This window comes from Petaurus breviceps, unplaced genomic scaffold (assembly GCF_028583685.1).
Source record: "Petaurus breviceps papuanus isolate PSGF00001 unplaced genomic scaffold, PetGlider_PUasm1.0 227, whole genome shotgun sequence".
Taxonomy (NCBI): domain Eukaryota; kingdom Metazoa; phylum Chordata; class Mammalia; order Diprotodontia; family Petauridae; genus Petaurus; species Petaurus breviceps.
Genome location: NW_027185896.1, coordinates 15230951 through 15250649, shown reverse-complemented (window position 1 = coordinate 15250649; position 19699 = coordinate 15230951). Strand labels below are relative to the sequence as shown.

The 19699-nt window shown below is 43.3% G+C and overlaps 1 protein-coding gene across 3 annotated transcripts in view; it reads left to right on the top strand.

The window, feature by feature from the left end:
- ALS2CL (ALS2 C-terminal like) overlaps positions 1 to 19699 on the top strand; it is a 60708-nt gene that overhangs the window by 6027 nt on the left and 34982 nt on the right. For 2 of the 3 annotated variants that reach the window (XM_069095893.1, XM_069095891.1), the window contains exons 2-4: positions 12585 to 12741; positions 18778 to 18973; positions 19463 to 19528. In XM_069095893.1, the coding sequence (XP_068951994.1) occupies positions 12585 to 12741; positions 18778 to 18973; positions 19463 to 19528 (419 nt within the window). The remainder of the gene's footprint in view (positions 1 to 12584; positions 12742 to 18777; positions 18974 to 19462; positions 19529 to 19699) is intronic. The other variant, XM_069095892.1, reaches the window with a different exon arrangement.

The following is a 19699-nucleotide window of genomic DNA, read 5'->3' as shown; positions in this document are numbered from 1 at the left end:
GGGGAAGGCGACAGCGCCGTTGTGGTGAGCGGGGGTGTGGGTGGTGGGGGGCGGGGGGGGGGTGGGGGTGGGGGGGGGGGGTTGGGGCTAGGGTGTGGTTCAATTCCACCCAATCTTAAGAGTGGGAATGTAAGGACCTTACTGAAATTCCAAACTTTACAACAATCATATATGGGAGTGGCAGTCCATATTCCATTTGGTATTAACAATTTCTGTCATTATATTAACAATTTTCTGCCACTGGGGATTGGGTCCCAGGGGAGAGACTGGGCACTGATCTTAGCGTACTCTTCCCCACCCCCTGAAGCATGACTCTTGCCCAACCATACAATGATAGCTCATGTAATGCTTTAAGGTTTGTGGAGAGCCTTCTGCACAAGAGTCCAGAGATGGAGGTAGTGTAAAAATTATTATGTTCAATTTCTAAAAGAGAAAACTGAGGGTCAGAGTGATCAAATGACAAGACCATAGAATTTAGAGCTTGAAAAAACCTCAGAGAATGGACATTTAGTCCAACCTCCTCAGATGAAGAAAATGAGGTTCAAAGAAATGGCAAGCCCAAAGACACACAGTGTAAAAACTTATCTGTGCTATTTCCATTTTCCGCTTCTGACTCTATCCCCTTCTATCCTTCCCCTTCCAAGGGATTCAGATTTCTCCTACTGGTTCCTGATCCCTGGAGAAAGGGCCACTAAGGGTAGGAAATATGCCCTAGCCTCCTTCTCCACAGACACCAAGCTAGCTCATTCCTTGTGGTCATAGGTTGGTCAGAGGTCAAGCAAATGATCAAGAGGGAGAGGAAATTGGTGGGGAGGGGCACGGTTTGCTTTCAAGTGGAATTGAAGTTTGACTACAAGAACTTCCCTACCTGACTAGTTGATTCTGGACCAGGTCCTCAAAGAGAGAGAAAACTTAAGTCAACAAATATTTACTAAGAAAATATCATGTACCAGGCACATCAGGCAGCTAGGTGGCCCCAGTGGCTGGGCCTGTAGTCTCTGTGTTAGTCTTTTCTTGCTCTGACATTCTTTCTTCTAGAACCCTTTCTAGCCCTCTTCTTCCATGTTCTATGATTCTGTGCTTTGGGGTGATGCTCAGCCCATGTGTCTAATTTCTCCATGTCAAGGCTGATCTAATAGTAATAGATCTAACAGTAGCCCATTCTTCTATCTAGTCCTTGGCAAGCACTCATTGAAAGGTCCAGGGTCTCCCTCTGCATCCTAAGTCATTTCTAGTCATCCTGATGAGTATCTGGTCACTGGACCCAGAGGACTTTGGAGGAGAAAGTGAGGCTGGTGACCTTGCACAGCCCTACCTCATTTGAATCAAGGTCAACTGTAAGTCGTGACATCATCTCCCTGATGCCATGGCCCTCTTTGAAAAAGAAGGATGAATACAACAATAATACCCAGGAGTCAGGAAGGCCTGAGTTCAAATCCAGACTCAGACACTTACTAGCTGTGTGTCCTTTAACCCGTTTGCCTCAATTTCCTCCTCTGTAAAATGAGAATAATTTGTTATTTTAAGGATAACAAGATAATATTTCTAAAGACCTTTGGAAACCTTAATATCTTCACATTATTCATTCCTGGGAAGTGAGCAAATGACCGCTTCACCTTGTAGGAAAAAAATAATAATAGATGTTCATGTAACATTTTGAGGTTTGCAAAGGGCTTTATAGACATTCTTTCAGTCGGTCCTCACAACAACCTGGTAAGGTAGATATTACAGATGTTAGTAACCCTCTTTTACAGAGGAGAAAACTGAGGCTCAGGAGGTTGTAAATTTCCCATGTTCACACAGTGTCGGAAGCAGGATTCAAACCCAGTTTTCTTCTGACTTCCATGTCTGATATGCTTTCTACTGCACTATCCTAATTCAAAACAGGCCCATTGGAGCAGAGTGACTTGCCCAAGGTTATATGAGTGAGTGACCTAATGCCAGAGCCAGGACTTAGAACCTAGAGATCTTGCCCACAGCATAGCACAAGACCATTCACTGAAATAACCTTTTGCATTAGCAGGATGCCTTACACTCATCAAAGTTTTTCTATACTTGTCCATATTCCATTGAAATTTCAGAACATAGAATGTTAGAACTGAGACAGATCATAGAAAATAGAATACAGAACATAAAACCTAGAAGAAACCACAGAATATGGAATACCAGTGAGGGAAGGAACCCACAGAGCACAGGGCACAAAATGCCAGAGAACACTGCGGAAGAGGAAAAAGAAGCCCAGAGATGGCCATTTTTAATATGGACCCAGGCCATATGAGTTAGTGGTGAAGCTGGACTAGGCAGGCAGGGCTACTCTGCTATTCTGGCTCCTCTTTCCATAAGTTAAGGGCATCTATGGTATTGATGTCAGTAACAAAGTCAGGGTGAGAGGGAGGGAGAGAGGGTGTCATCAGGGAGAAGGCCTGCCAGTTTCTTCATGCCCAGGTGAATCACTGGGCCTGTGCTTCTGCCTCATTCATAGGAAACTGGCCGTCTTGGTTGGGGACCACCTCCCTCCCTGCAGCCATGCCTACACATCCCCAGCCTTTAGGGTCGAAGGTTGCCCCCAAACTCACCTCAGTTGTGAAACTCCATCCATGTCCCTCCCGGCCATTTCCATCCTGCTCTCCATTCATCAGTAGGGAGGGTCACTGGGTACATTTCTCTGCCTTCAGGCAAGCCTGAGTTAAATTCCGCTGGAACCTCTGAGGGGTCTCCTTAATCTTTTGTCCCTCTCCCGGAAATCTGTAAAATGAAGGTTTCCCTCCAGTCCTTGACAATAGTAACTCATGTTTTTGACTCTGCCTTTCCTGGCAACTGCCCCCAGCCCCCAGAAGGCACAGTGGATAGAGCCCTGGATCTGGAGTTCAAATCTAACCTCAGATACTAATGAACAGTTTGACTCTGGGCAAGTTACTTAGCTACTCTGCCTCAGTTTCCTTAGCTGTAAATGTTAATGGTAATGTTAATAGTGCCTACCTCGCAGGGTTGTCATGAGTGTCACATGAGATAATATTTGTAAAGTGCCCGGCACATAGTAGGCTCTATTTAAAGGTTTTATCTCTCCCCCCCCCCCCTTCTCATTCCTCCTCCCCTCTCTCCATCCTAGTGTCTCCCATCTCAGTGCATTTCAATTTGTCCATATCCTTCCTAAAAATGCGACCAGAACTGGACCAGATATTCCCAAGATATTCAGTCCAGGGCATTGGACACTGGGACATTGATCCTGCGCTATGTGGGATAGTGGAAAACCTTGGATCTGAAATCAGGAAGGACTTGGGTGGGAATGGTGATTCTGCCATTTAGAATTGAGGTGACCTTGGATGAGTCACTTGGGTCCAGTTCCTCCTCTGTAGGTGGTTGTATGACATCATCCTCTCCTGTTCTAAGTCTTGTGATCCCAAGAATGCAGCCTAAGGTGGCATTAGCTCTTTAGCACCCCCATAATGCTGTTAATTTCAATGGGTTTTGAGGGTAATATGCCCTGGGCACACTGCTTCTGGGCAGAATTGAGGGAGAGGCAGCCCTAGCACCTGCTGTTGGCCACTGCCCCCCCATAAGCTTTTATCTCCTTACTCTCACCTTGAACTGTTCTCAAGATGGTGGAGAATGCTTTTGGGACACAATAACCCAGCTTCTCCCAGGATGAGACTGGCCTGAGCCTTTCTGGGGGAGGGTATGGGCCCTCTCCCCAACTCCCACCAGGAGGTCAGCTGAGTAGGAAAGATGGTAGTTCAGTCCAGACCTAGTACCTGGTCCCTCCGGACTGCTTAGCTATCCTCCTCCTTCTTCCCCTTCCTACTGACCTCTCCCTTTCAGCCTAGGTGGGGCTTGGAATTTCTGTGCTCTGGGCTTGGCCCTAAAGTGGTGAGACTCCATTCCTGCCCTCCTTCCCTCCACTCCTTCTTTGGCAATAGTTACAGAGACAAACCCTTGGAATCCTGCTCCTAGGATTTCTAGCTTCAAGGTCATTAAAAAAAAAAAACCACCCAAACTACCTATGTTTTTGTGTGGAAACCTTAGAAAACACAGTAGGACTCTACCGCCGACCTCTGGGAGCCCCCAGTATGAGAAAAGAACCACAGCCCCCTCCCCTCTGAGGGGAGACAGACCCCAACTTGGGAAAGTTCTGGAAGGACTCTTCCTAGAGGAAAAGTTAACTAAGAAGACCATAGTTAACATTCTAGGATTTTAGCATTCTGGGTGAACAGGGTGAGATCCCAATGAGAGGATAAACCTGGATGGAGAAGGGATGCCTGCCCCTACAGTTCAGTTGTACATAGTGAGGTGGTTGTAACCCCTGGTTCTTTGGAATTGATTGTGTGACATGGGAGATACTGGCAAAGGACTGCTCAGCATGGCGGGCATGCTGGCATCAAAAAAGGCCCTGTGGTCTATGAGCAAAGCAGAATCACGATAGTTCAAAAGAAATGCAAGATAGACAAATCTAGAAACATCTCCCCTCCAGATGTTCACATGGATTATTTATGCCCAATCCATGGCAGAGCCATCTGAGCTTGAATTGGTCTGATCAGCCACAGTCCTGTACCTTTATCCCAAAACAGTGATGTCATTTCAGCTCTCTTCCAGCACAAAAAACAACAAGCAACCCCCTATCCCTACAGGACCCAACTCCCCTTGCCGACATGAGGGGTCCCTGTGACTTGTATCTTTTCTTGTTTTTAAATTTTTCTTTTTAAAAATTTGAACCTGAATAATGAGGTCAACAAACGTGAGCATTTCCATATCCAAAGAACAAGAAAGGAGTACTGTATATATAAAGTGAACTATTTTGTAAAGGTTTTTAGAGTAATATTAAATTTAACACCATAGTAATACGATTTCTCTGCTTCTCTAGATCCATTTCTGAACCTCCTTCTGCCCTCTTCTGTAAATTGTTCAATGTTTCTTTGACACTCTTTTCTTCTTATACTATCATCACCTCCTCTCCTCCTCAATCCCCTACCTCCATCTATAAGACCCTTGTCACAGACAAGTTCATTCAACCAGAGCAAATCCACACATTGGCCATGTCTGTGGATAGAATCTTTATTCTGTTGCTCTTGGCCAAGAGGTGGAAGGCCTGCTTGGTCTTCTGAAGTCACCATTAGTCATTGTGCTGATTGGCATTCTTAAGTGTTTCTGAATTGTTTTCCTTTACTCCACTGTAACCCTTGAATATGTTATTCTCCTGGTTTGCTCACATCCTTCATCACTTCCAGGCTGACTTCCTTGGTTTCTCTAAATTTGTCATTTTCATCATTTCTCAAGGCACCTCATCATCTCTTTAGTCATTCCTTGAGTGATAGGCACCCTTAATTTAATTTTAACCTTTGAGTTACTTTGCTTCGATCAGATGCCCATAAGTTTTCAGGTCTAGGAAGAACCTAAAAAAATCAAGTCCAGCTGAGGTCAAAAGAGAAGGGACCAGACCAAGGGCACATAGTTGGGACTCCCAACTTCTGATCCAGTATTCTGGGCTGCAGCCCATCATTACTGTCCACTCATATTCACTGAATGCTTTCATGTTTCTGTATGGGTGTGGATGGACTGTGGTCTGCATTGTGGGGGGAAATAATGGATTCTGTGGGATAGTAGTCTGAGAGCTTGCTATGTATTGGTCTTTATTGCTTTTGGTTGAAGATTGGCTCAGTTGGGCTAGATCCAGACTGGGAAAAGACTATTCATAAGGGGAACCAAGTCAGTCAGTCAATCAACAAACATTAAGTGCCTAAAATGTGCCAGGCACTGTGAAAAGGACTGGGGATACAAAAAGAGGCAAAAAACAGTTCCTGCCCTCAAGGAGGGGACTGCAAACAAATATGTACAAATTATAAATGGGGTAAATAGCAAATAACTAAGAGAAGGAAGGTAACTAGAATTAAGAGGGTTTGAGAAAGGCTTGCTGTAGAAGCTAATAGGTGGAGGAGAGATAGCATTCCAGGGTGGGGGGACAGACAGAGAAAATGCCTAGAGCCAAGAAATGATATGTCTTGATCATGGAACAGCCAGGAGACCAGTCTTACTGGGTTGAAGAGTATGTGGTGGGGAATAAGGGGTAAGGAGACTGGAAAGGTAGGAAGGGCTTTGTATGCCAAAAAGAGCATTGCCCTGGGACCTATTGTTGACCAATTAATAAGAGCCTGAATGATCTGGGTTTAAGGCATGGTCCTTAAGAAAAAAAGTCTAGCTATAAACTTCAAGATATCTTGCAAGGATTCAGCGATCAAAAGTTGCATTCCTTTGAGTAGAGCACCAGTAGGTAAGGGTATGATACCCTAGGTGGAGTTTATGGGTGTGATACCCTATGTGGAGTTTATTGAGTAGGGGGCTAACAGAATCAGCCCTGTGCTTTAGGAAAATTACTTTCATGAATAGAGGATGGATTGGAGTTGGGAGAGACTTGAGACAGGCAGATCCACCAACAGGCTATTGCAGTACTCAAGGCATGAAGTGATGATGAAGGCTTGCACTAGGGTGGTTTCAGTGTCAGAGGAGAGAAGGTAGCATATTCAAGAGATGCTGCAAAGGTGAAATCTAGAAGCCTTGGTCATCGCTTGAATATGGGGTGTAAGAGATAGTGAGGAGTCCAGGGTGACTCCTAGGTTGGCAGCCTGGGGGACTGGGAGGAAGGTTGTTCTCTACAGCAATAGGGAAGGTGGAGTGGGAAGAGAAGGGTTTAGGGGGAAAGAGCTGGGAGTTCCCTGTTGTATTGAAAAGAGTGCTGGAGATGATGTCTGCCTTTTCCTGGGCTATGTGACCAAGGGCGAAGCATTTCTCCTCTCCGAGACTCAGTTTTCTTTTCCGTGAGAAAGAGATGGCATATGATAACTGAGAACCTTGAACTTTGGAATCCAGACAACCTGAGTTTTAGTCCCACCACTGACCCTGAGTAGCTCCCTGACCTTGGGCCAGGACCTTTCTCTCTCAGAGCCTTGGTACACAGTCTATAAGACTGGTAAGTTCCCTTGGAGTTGCTGATGTGTCTACATGAAGGGAATTCCCTCCACTGATGAAATCACCAGCCCACCAAAAAATAACACTCCTTACACCTCCTATGGCAGCTAGGTGGGACAGTGGATAGAGCATGGGCTCTGGAGTCAGGAGGACCTGAGTTCAAATCCAGCCTCAGACACTGTGTGACCCTGGGCAAGTCATTTTACCCTGTTTGCCTCAGTTTTCTCATCTGTAAAATGAGCTAGAAAAGGAAATGGGAAACACTCAAGTATCTTTGCCAAGAAAATCCCAAACAGGGAATAGTCAGACATGATTGAAAGGACTCAACAACAACAAAGAAAACAAAAAACCCCTACCTGCCCATGGAAACTAAGTGGTGAAGTAGATAGATAGAGCTCTGGGTCTGGAGTCAGGCAGACCTGAGTTCAAATCCAGCCTCAGATATTTACTAGCCGTGTGACCCTGGGCAAGTCACTTAGCCTCTGTCTGCCTTATTTCTCTCATCAAAATGGAGCTAAACATATAAAAGTAAAATACATGTGAAAATCATGAGGATAAAGTGGGATGATATTTGTAAAGCACTTAGCACAATGCCTGGCATGAATGAATGCTTATTCCTTTCCCTCCTCCCTCTTCCTTTCCCCTTGACTCCCAGAAGCATTGGGAGGAAGATACTTTGTAAGGCACAAAATGTTATAGAAAGGAAGCCCTAGTAATAAATAATAGCCTATTGTTATTATTTAGCACTCCCAGCTCGTATAAAGTTCAATATCCCTTCCCCTCCTCCCACCCACTTACCAGAGGACCAGAGAGGTCAGACAACTTGCCCAGGTTACCCAGATAGTGAATGGTAGGGCTAAGAGTCCAGTCTGGGTGTCTTGACTCTGTGGTTCTTTCTAGTAAATTATGGCTCCGCACCTAGAGATGAAAGGTTTGGTCTTAGGGAACTCTCAAGCCCCTTTTAGCTCCAATGTCTCATGATTCTGTGATCTAATGTCAATATGTCACACAAAGTTGTTGGCTGTTAGGAGACCTGAGCCCTTTTAGGGGCTGGCCCCCATCATGCCTCTTATCTCTGACATTAGGTGTCAAAGTAGGTAGAACATTAAACTTGGAATTAGGAAGACCTGAATTCAAATTTGACCTTAGGTACTTACTAGCTGTGGGACTTTTGCTAAGTCACTTAACCTCTGCCCGCCTCAGTTTTCTGGTTTACAAAATGAGGGTAATAATAGCTCCTACTTCCCAGGATTGTTGTGAGATGTTTGTAAAGTGACTAGCAAACCTTGTAGTACTGTGTAAATTACTGTATGGGTGGCTGCTTGTTATATAATCTGCTGTTTTATATTATCTGCCTGTTTCCTTCCACTAATGATTAATAATAATAGTAATTGGTGTTTATATAGGGACATAAAGTTTATAAAGAGCCCTCATCTCAACAGCCCCAGAAGGTAAGCAGTTTAAGTATTATCACCTTTTCACAAATTAGAAAATGGATGCACAGAAAAGTGAGGGGTCTTGCCCAGGGTTCTATAAGAAGGCAGTGTGGCATAGTAGAGAGAAAACAGGCTTTGGAGGCAGAAAACCTGAGTTCAGATTCTGTCTCTGATGTTTACTGCCTCAGGTGGGTCACTTAACCTCCCTGGGCCTCAGTTTCCTCATCTGTAACAGGATGGGGCTGGGCTAGAGTGGTCTCTGGGTTCCTTCACGGTCTATATCTTGGATGCTATGATCTAATAATTCTCAATGAATGGCAGACCTGGAATTTCCACGGCAGACCACATTGCCTCTGACATAATGCCCCCTCTGAGCTCCCCACCCCACTTCCTGTGGCCTGCCCAGCTGGGGCACCATTGCTCAACCTCAACCAGTCTGCCCTGTCTGTGCCCTAGCTTCCTTCTGAGTTCCTACCTGCCCAACCTGCTCAGACCTGCCTGGGGCAGGGAGTGCAAGTTTCTGAGTGTAGAAAATGACTCATCCCCTGACTCCCTCCCTCTGGGCTTCCACTGTCCCCTGTTGTTGAAAGTACTGAGTGAATAAATGGACGAATGGAATAGGGTCCTTCCTTTCTTCTACCTTTCCAAATTTACCCTGGTTGAGTGCCCTTTTCCAGGAAATCTGCCCAGCCCTTACTCCCAGGTCTATACTATTCTTTCCTTTATCTGTACCTCTCCACATTTCTTTGCCTTCAAGGTTTAGTCCAAGATCTGACTTTTCCAGGGAGTCTCCTTCACTCTTGGTCCCTAACCCACCCTGCACTCTTTCCCTAAGCTCCTATCTTCTAGAACTAGAATAATGACAGCAGCTTACATTTCTATATAGCAAAGAAGGAAGGAAATAAACTTTGATTAAGCTTCAGCTATGTGCTAGGAACTGAACTAAGAGCGAGGTACAAATACAACCACAATGAAAGACAGTCCCTGCCCTCAAGAAACCTCCATTCTAATACAGGAAGACCAGACATAGAAGGGAGCCGAGAAGCATGGGGAATAGTTATGGGGAGAGGAGACATTTTTAAAGTCTAGAGAAAGTCGGGAACAAGGAGAGGTGGGTAGCGGATGGAGGTAGGAGAACCTGGTCTCCTCCACAAATGTAGGCTCCAGGAAAACCTCAGCATTGAAAGACGGGAAATGGTCTTGTGGGGGGATATACCAGGTTGAGGAGGCTGCAGAGACTGGGTGAGGTAGCCCCAGGCACTCAAGGAAATGCCAGGATGAACTAGCAGAAGAGGGAGCATGGTTCTGAAGTCCAGAAAAAGTGAGGATCAGTACCAGATAGGAAATATAGCCTTTTAGAATTGACAAAAATGCCTCGTGATGTTCCCTACTGTTTCCCCACGTGGTAGTTTTGTTTCTCTAGCCAGATTAGAAGCTTCTTAAGAGCAGGGATCGTGTCTTTGGGCCTTCCCTGGGACAATTTGGGGGTTTGACATGGCAACTGAAAAAACTAGCCTGATCTCAGTGGGTATTGTTATTTGTTGTGTTTGTCTTTCATTCTTGAAGAGAACCATGATGTCAGGGAGGTGATGCCGTAACATGCAAGGGAATTGGATTTAAGTGAGGGAGGACTGTGCAAAGCCTCACTTTCTGCTCTGGAGCCCTCTGGGTCCAGTGGCCAGACATAGATCAGGACGACTGGACATGGCCCTGTATACAGTGGGGGACCTTGGCCTCTTCAAGATAAGGCCTTTAACAGGCCTCAATTTGACTGAGGTGGTGCCCACTCAGTGATTAAGGCTAGATAAGAAATAAGGAAGAGAATGGCCTCTTTAACCTTGTCAAAAAAAAAAAAAAACCAGTCTTGGAGGGGAAGACCCTTGGATGTCTAGCCAAAACAGAAATGAATGAGGAAGACATAAATCCAATACTTATTAAATACCTACTAAGGTCCAGGCACTGTGCTGGGCTCTAGGAATATAATGACAAAAATAAAACAATCTCTGTTTTAAAATCCTCAAGGACTTTACGTTCTATAGGAAAGAAACAATACTTACACAGATACATAAATATGATGTAATTTGGGTAGCAGTTAGGTGGCACAAAGGATAGAATGCCAGGCTTGGAATCAGGAAGACTCGTCTTGAGTTCAAATCTAGCTTTAATACTTACTAACTATGTGATCCTGGGCAAGTCACTTAACCCTGTTTCCTCAGTTTCCTCATCTATAAAATGAGCTAGAGAAGGAAATGGCAAATCATTCCAGTATCTTTGCTAAGAAAACCCCAAGGTGGTGCTTGAGGTAGCGCTTGAGATGACCCTTGAAAGGACCCAAGGATTCCAAGACATCCAGGTGAGGAGAACATTCCACAAATGGGCTGACCCTCTTCAAAGTCATAAGTAAAGAAAATGGAGTGTCGAGCTGGGAAAGCAACCTGGAGACCAGCTTGGCTGTAGTAGAATGTTCGAGGGGGAATAATGTGTAATCAACTAGAAAAAGATGGGTTGTGGCCAGATTGTGGGGGACTTTAGATGCCAAATGGAGGAGTCTATGTCTTATCATAAAGGAGATAGGGGATCATTGAAGCTTCTTGACTTAGTTATATCTGTGATTTGAGAAATCATTTTGGCAGCCATGTGAAGGATGGATTGCAAAGGGGAGAGATTGCAGGCAAGGAGACCAAATAAGAAGCTGTTGCAATGATCAAGGTGGGGTGATGAGGACCTGGTTAGGGTAGTAGCCATGGGAATAGAGAGAAGGAGATAGATTTGAGAGATGTGGTGCAATTAGATTCAAGATTGTTTGGAGAGGGAGAATGAATTCTAGGTGTTGGTCCTGGGTACCAGGAGGGAGGGTCCTACTTTGATAGAAATAGGGAAGTTAGGAGGAAGGGTAGGTTTAGAGAGAAAGATGATGAGTCCTGCTTTGGATATGTGGAATTTGAGCTGCCTAGAGGTGATATTCTTCTGGAGATGTCTGACAGTTATTTAGGCAAGGACGACTAGAGCTTGGGAGAGAGATAAAGGTTGAATGTATAGATTTAGGAGGCATTTGCATAGATGTTATATTTGCACCCATTGGAAGTTTATGAGGTCCCAAGAGAGAAAATGTAGAAAGAGAAGAGGACCTCTGAAATAGCCTTTTAAATTTTCCTTTACTTTTTTAGGGGTGGAGGGAGAGCTTTAAGGTCTGGCCAGCACTCTGTCCCCCATTATTCTGCTGGAATCTAACTCATATCCCTCTTGCTGGTTTTTAAGAATAATTTTATAGCCATCTCTTGTTTTTACTTTACTCGTGTATCTTTCCACCCTTTCCTCTGTTTCCATAAAGCTATACCTTAAAACAAAGGTTATAGGTTATAAAGGTTTAAAGAGAAAGAAGAGGGGAAAAAAACCAAAAAGTAAAAACGATCAATACATTGAAAAAACAATCTGACTATGTATAATAGCCCCCCTGTGGGCCCCCTTCTCTCAAGAAAGGAGTGGGAGGAAGTGTCTTCTCATATCCCTTCTTTGGAGTCAAGCTTGTTCTTTGTAATTTCACAACATTCATTCTTGGTTTTTTAAAGCACATTTTATTGATATCTCTTGGATTTTTTTTTTAGATCACCAGAATCACCACACACTATTTTTCCCCTCTTCCTCTCAGAGAACTCTCCCATATAATGAATAATACTTTTGAAAGAAAAATAAGAAAAAAGAAAAACCATTTAAAAATCAGCAAAACCAATCACTATTATCAAAAAAGTCTGAAAACATATGCAACACACCATACTCATGGACCTCCTACCTATGAAAAGGAGTGGAGTGGGACTGTCTTCTTATATCTCTTCTTTCGGGCCATGCTTATTCTTTGTAATTTTGCTGCCCTCACTGTTGATTGTCTTGTGATTATTCTTTCCATTTCCATTGTTGGAGTCACGTTTGTTGTTTTCTTGACTCCTCTTACTTCACTTTGCGTCAGTTCATGTAAATCTTCCCATCTTTCTTGGCCATTCATCATTTTCCTTGTTTCTTATGGCACAGTGAGATGCTGTTGCCTTCATGTACCACACTTGATTTAGCCATTCCCAATCCAGCTGCTTATGTTTGGTCCTCTGGATGTTTTTGGAGTGATGATGGGGCTGGGCTGGTGATCTTGGCAGCAGTTTCCAGAGAAGCCTTGGTGAAATTGTGTCTGTCCCTGACTAGGTGGGCCCTGATGAAGCCTGGGAGTTTAGTCCCAGCCACACTCCAGCTGACACCATGTGTACTCCCGAAGAGACATCCCTACTGCAAGTGGAAGAAACTTTCTTGGCTTTGCTTGGCCGCATCAACACCCTTGTCTTCCAGCCTCTGCTCCTGGCAGGTGAGTAAGTCTCAGGGAAGGAAGAAGGGCAAGGAAAGTGATTGGAACGAGTCCCATTTTGGCCCTGATCAATGAACTTATGGGCCCTGCTTCTGTCTGATAAATTGACTGTGTGTACAATCCCCTCCTGGGTCTTTGTCCCCACCTGGACTTAAACTGTGGTCTACTACAGTCTTTCAGCTTAGTCCTCTTTCAAACAATTCATCAATAAATATTTATTAAGTGCTTATTGTATGCAGGTACAAAGAGGATACAAAGACAAAATCAAATATTGCCCATCTACATAGCCCATTTACTGAGTGATTTAAATACCATTCAACTAAAATATTTATTAATTGCCTACTTTTTGCAAAATTCTTTAAGGAACTATGGTACAGTGGAGAGTGTTAGGCTTGGACTCAGTCTGCTACAGTCGAGAAAGTATCTGTAACAATGAAATAAAAGATGCTCAAAGTATTGAATAACAACATCAATATGGTGCATGTAGTGATTCAGGGTTTGCAAACTACTTTAGCAAGTATATTATCTCATTTGATCCTCACAATAATCCTGTTAGATATTATTGTACCCCGTTTGACAGGTAAGAAAACCAAGGCACAGAGATGTTAAATGATATGCCAGTGTCACACAACTAGTAAATACCAGAGATGGATTTGAACTCAGCTCTTGCGTGACTCCAGACCCAGTGCTCCTTTCACTACACTCATGTATACATAGGGCCTTATGTTTAGAGCTGAAAATATAAAGATCAAAGAATAACATGACTTTTATCCTCAGGGAACTTTCATTCTAGTGGGAAGAAGAAACATGTTTGTAAATACAAGCTCATATTCCATGCTTACTGTGTGCAAAGCATTGGGGATATATTGATAAGTGAAAGATTGAGCTATTTTCATTAGAACTCTTGGTGTGGATATTCCTTATACCAATACAGATAGCAACCCATCTTTGGCTTAATAAAGAAAATCTAGGGATTTCCCTTAGATACAGAGTGATTATGTGGCCTCCCTGGGACCACAACTAGTAAATGTGAAAGGTGAGATTCGAATCCAGGTTTGTCTGACTCTGGACTAAGCAGTGAGGATCCAAAAATGAAAAATGAACATATCTCTGACTGTTTGGGACTTAATGGGCTTGGGACTAAGATCTAGTTAAACCATATTGCTAACTAAAGTACAATTAAAAATGGAAAGATTAATTTGGTGCTCTGTGGTAGCCTTAGTGAAGTGGAAGGTCTGAAAAGTCTTCCTTTGGGTTAGCACCCAGTGTCCTCATCTTTTCCTCCTCCTCTTTCCCTTGCTCCCACTGCTTAGTGGGTCTCTCCAGACTCAAGGCACTCTGTAGGTTTGTATCCACTTTATAGTTCATGAGCCCCCATTGAGGTTTTTAATTTTATCAATCAGTCAGAAAACATAAATGAATAAAAACAAAGGCTTTTAATAAAATAGCACAGTAAGAATGTTCATAATAGAACATCAAAAAACAACTGGATTGGGGCGGCTAGGTGGTGCAGAGAATAGAGCATCAGCCCTGGATTCAGGAGGACCTGAGTTCAAATCAGCCTCAGACACTTGACACCCTTGCTAGCCGTGTGACTTTGGGCAAGTCACTTAACCCCAATTGCCTCCAAAGAAAACCTTAAAAAACTGGATTACGCTATTCCACAAATATGCAAACCACCACTGCAAAGGATAAACATATGTAGGAAACAGTTATGACCAGGGAAATGTTTAGGAAGAAGAGGGAATAACCATTTATAGAGCCCCTCCATATGCCAGTCGCTGTGCTAAGTGTTTTAAAAATGTCTCATTTGATCCTTACAACAACCTTTTGATGTAAGTGCTGCTATTATCTCCATGTCACAGTTGAGGAAACTGAGGCAATCAAAGATTAAGTGACATACTCTGGGTCAAACAGCTAGTAAGTGTCTGAGTTTGAATTTGAATTCATGTCTTTGTGACTCTAGGCCTAAACACTCTACCCACTGCACCACCTAGCTGCCTCATGAAAAGGCACATTCGGGAGCCCCATGTATAGTGGGTGAATACATCTCTGATGCTTTGGAACCAACACATGGGTGTACAGTGTCTTCTAGGCAGGTGGGCATGGAGTATAGTCTCTATCAGGTTATTACTTTCTGCTGGTCTCACATGGCAAGGCAGAGGCCTCACACGACCAGTCATGAGGCTAGGGAAAATCCCTTAGCCATTTGACTTTTTCTTCCCCATAAAGAGACCCTGCTAGTTCTCAGATCTTGGTCTATACTAGGCATTCCTTCTCCAAAAGAAGATTCATTGCCCCATGAGCCAGGCTTCCAGAACATAGAATTCAGCCAGCTCAGTGGCCCTCAAGGTTTTAAGAATATTTCTTTTAACCAGTGGTTCCTGATCACCAAGGTCTGGGTCTCTGACAGAAGCCTCAATCTGACTTAGGGATAGAGATTCCTCATAGCTCTCACTTCATGTCTGATTGCTTTACTCTCCAGTGAACATCAGTTTCCAGGTTGTTTTTCCAACAAACCGCTAAGTGCTCTTAGATGGGGGGGGGGGGGGGGGGGGGTGAGGGTGGTATGCCTTCTCCTCTACGTTTTTCTCTACCTTAAGATTCTTTATTTTTGGAGGGCAATTGGGGTTAAGTGACTTGCCCAAGGTCACATGGCTAGTTTTGTGTTAAGTGTCTGAGGCCAGATTTGAACTCAGGTCCTCCTGACTCCAGGGCCAGTGCTCTATTCACTGTGCCACCTAGCTGCCCCTCTTAAGATTCTTTTACATCTCTCATAGGATGAATGGGAGGGGAAATAGCTGAGGGACAAAAGTTAAGCCAAAGGGACAAGGTCACTGTCTTCTTCCTGCTTGGCAGATTCATGTCCGCCCTATATTTGTTTGTTTCTTGTCTCCATGTAAAATCCTGGAGGATGGGCACTGTGTCTGACACCAAGTCAGGAGATCTGAGTTCAAATTCTCGTTCCAACATTTACTAGCAGTGTGATCTTCAACAAGTCACAGGGTCATAGATTTAGAGCTGAAAGCACTCAGAGCCTAAAAATGGTGCTTGCAATACCTACATCAGAGGGTAATTTTTTTTTTCTTTTGAGTAAGTTTGATTTTTTTCATGTCTCAATTTCCCTATCTATGACAAGGGTCTAGCCCTTGTGGCAAAGACTCTTTATGATTCAATTCAATTTAATAGGCATTTTGCTAAGTGTGTGATTGTGTCATGTACTATGCTAGGTACTAGGGATATGAAAACAGTCCCCACCCTTAAGGCAACTGAATACTCCTGAGGTTTAACATGTATACAGATAAGCCTTTTCTAAACCTTCAAGTTCCAAATAAATACAAGGAATTATTAAAACTTTTTATCTTTCCCAGTACTGAGAATGGGACCCTGCACATAGTGGGTATTTAATAAATGTTTGTTGAATTACTGCATCAAGGAGGTTTGATGAGGCAGACAGAGCAATGAGCTGGTTATCAGGAGATTCAAAATCTACCCTAGTTTGCTCAGCATGACCTTGAACTTGTATGACCCTCAGTTTCCCCTTCTTGAAAAGGACTAGGTGGTCTTCTTTAATGCTAACGTGCTATGCTGTCTTGACATCAGAAGTGTGTTTGGAATAGGATTAGTCATGATCTACAATAACTATATATATTAATATATATATTTGTCTGGATTTGTGATTTCTTTGGTGTGAGAAACTGGTGAAAAATCCCACTGCATATCAGCAACTGCTTTGCAACTTCCAGTCTTCAAGAATTACTGAGGGTCCTGCGAGGTTCCATTCATATTTCCATTCATAGTCACAGAATTAGTCTATGTCTGAGGTAGGACTTGCATCCAGGCTTTCCTGACTCAAGCCTGCTTTCTAGACACTATTTTGTGCCTCTCTTTAATAAGAAAAACTGTAATACTTAATAATAATCCTTTCCATGAGTCCTGAGCTTTTGCAGTTTACAAAGAACTCCTTTGATCTTCACCATGACCCTGGGAGGTATCTAAAACAGATGCCATCTCCAAGTTCCCAAGGCCCAGAGAGGTTCAGTGACTTGTCAAAAGCCATATAGCAAGTATCAGATCTGGGTCTAGACTGCACCTCTCCTGATACCCAATTTAGTTGTCTTGCCAGGTTGTCACTCTCTTCCTTCCCTTTGCTCTGAGCTTTCCCATTCCAAAAAGCCCAATGAAAGGAAAGAACATGGGTTGGTTGGCGGCAGAGTAGAAGACTTGGCTTCTTGCCCAGCTCACTCACCAATTTGCTGTGTGATTCTTGGTGAATTGTACAAGCATTTGATAAGTGCCTACTGTATGTAGACACTGTTCTAGGTGCCAAGGATACACAGACTTGTTCTCAAGGAGCTTACTTGCCACTTTGGGAAACAGCATATACACAAGTGAGTGAATACAAGGTATGTAAGACAGATACAAAATAAATACAAAGTCACTTGGGGTGTCAGAGTGAAAAAATGCTCCAAGTCAGGCTCATCAGGGAAGGCATCCTGTAGAAAGTGGTGTTTGAGCTTATCCTTGAAGGAGGTACAGGATTCTAAGATTGAGGTAAGAAGGGAAAGTGTTACAGGAGAGGGAGATACTTATGAAAAAGCTTAGAGATTTGGGGAGAAATATGGCTACTTGGCTGCCATGGTGACATTGTCCAAGTCACTTAAACCTTTCTGAGCCTCAATTTCATCATCTGTCAAATTCTGGGGTTGAGCTTGATGGCCTCTGAAGTCCCTTGCAGCAATTTATTATCCTACCGGGATCAGCAAAGGGATGTCTGAATGTAACAGTGAGTTTATGAAAGGCAATAATGTGAAATCAGTGTGGAGAGACTTATGAAGGGCTAATATTATAACATAACATAGCATAGCATAGCATAACACAGAACAGCATAGCATAACATAACATAACACAGCATAGCACAGCATAACATAACTGAACATAACATATTATGGAGTCAGGAAGACATCTTTCTGAGTTCAAATCTAGCCTCAGACACTTAGTAGTTGTGTGACCCTGGGCAAGTCACTTAACTCTGTTTGCCTCAGTTTCCTCAGTCTGTAAAATGAGCTGGAGAAGGAAATGGCAAATAACTCCAGTATCTTTGCCAAGAAAATCTCCAAAAATGGGGTCATGAAAAATTGGACACAATTGAATTAACAACAACAAATACGATACATAATATAATATTGTGTTGTATAGTATATTATGTTATAATATAGTAACATTATATAACACGTAATATATGTATATACAAATATGCATATGTGTATATATACATATGTGTATGTGTATATATAATATATAAATATATAATATATATAAAAATGTATATATATAAGATTTGGGTGATTCCTCCCTTTCTTCTCTGGCTCCTCACCCTTATTCCTCTCCTTCTTTTCCATTCTACTAAACCACCCAACTCTGCCTTACCTCTCTTATCTTCTATAGTTAAGTATATCCCTTAAACAATTGAGTGGGTTTATTCAGATTATCTAAAGTAGGTCAGGTTTACTGAGGCCAGTTAAAACCTGCTCACTAGAGCTGAATGTTAAATTTTCAATTTTAGTTTGAGCATTTCCACCTCTGAAATCAGCAAAGCCTACTGACTGGGACTTGATTATTGTTTTGTTGATTGTCTCAGAAAGCGATGGAGAAAATGTAATGCAGATTAATTTAAATTTGTGGCAAGCATTCATTGCAAAGCAGTCAGCAATCCCTGCTAGTCTCTGCTTCCACCTTGGTGAGTTAGTGTATGTGAGTGTGTGACTGAGAGTGTGCATTTGAGTGTATGTATACATACACAAGTGTATATCTGAGTGTGGGCAAATGTATGTATGGAAGAATTAGGAGAAGGTGTGGTCCCCAGTCTTCCTACATGCCTTGCCTTGCCTAGACAACACCATTCATTACTGAATGCCCCAGCTACATGGTACTACATGGTTGTCTTCCTCCCAAAGTTCTGGGGAAGGACCCATACCAGGATGCCTTCCCCAAAGTGAGCAGCCACCTAGGGATGGTGTTTTCTCTTTGTCTAAGAAGAGCCCCCCAACGCGAAAGATCAGGAGTGTGTGCGGCTGCTGTTGCAGCTCAGTGAGCAGTACCAGCACCTGTGGGACCTGACCCAGGCCAACCTCCGAACACTGAGGCAGAGGCTTAACTCCCCAGCCACCGTCGGCCTGAACACCCTGCACCTCCTTCACAGTCCCGACCTGTTCCTGGAGGCCTACAGAAAGTGAGTGCTGGGGATGGGGAGCCACTTTGTGGGCTTGGTCTGGGCTCCCTGTGATCTCTGTTTACCAACAAGACTTCAGTCTGGGGAAGCTGATGGGCCCTTTCTCAGAATCATGTTTTTAAATGCACAAAATAAAAAAATAGAGGATTACAAAGGAAATGGTTTATATTGAAATACAGTTATCAAAATACCTTTTTAAAAAAGCTCATAGACTAGGTTCAAAGGTCTTGTGACTAGAATTCTGAACGAGAGCGATATGAATTAAGGCTGTCCTAGAAATGGGGTCTGGAGGAACCTGGAGGGGCTGTATTCTGGGGAAGACAGGCGGAGGTTTTATGTGGGCCCTGTTCTCTGGAACATCTAGTCTCCCAGGAAGGTAAGGCTAGGGGAATATTAGAGAGGATAAGACAAAGATTAACTAAAAATAGAGAAAATAGAAAAACAGACAATGTCCTCCATGTAGGTATCTTGTAACACTGTTCCTTGCAGGTATTTTGTGATATATACCAGTTGTATAGTGGTGCAGACCTTTCAGAAGGCTACCAGGAAGAAGAGGTGAGTGAAAGGTGGGAGCCAGGGGGGTCAGGGTCTGGGAAGAGGCATTGAATGCTGGACTGAGTGGCTACAGCTCCCTAGGGCCAGTTCCAGCTGAACCTAGGTCAGCCTTGGGCCATTAATAATATTATTAATTAATAAATAATAATATTTCTTTAAAAGCCTGTTTAT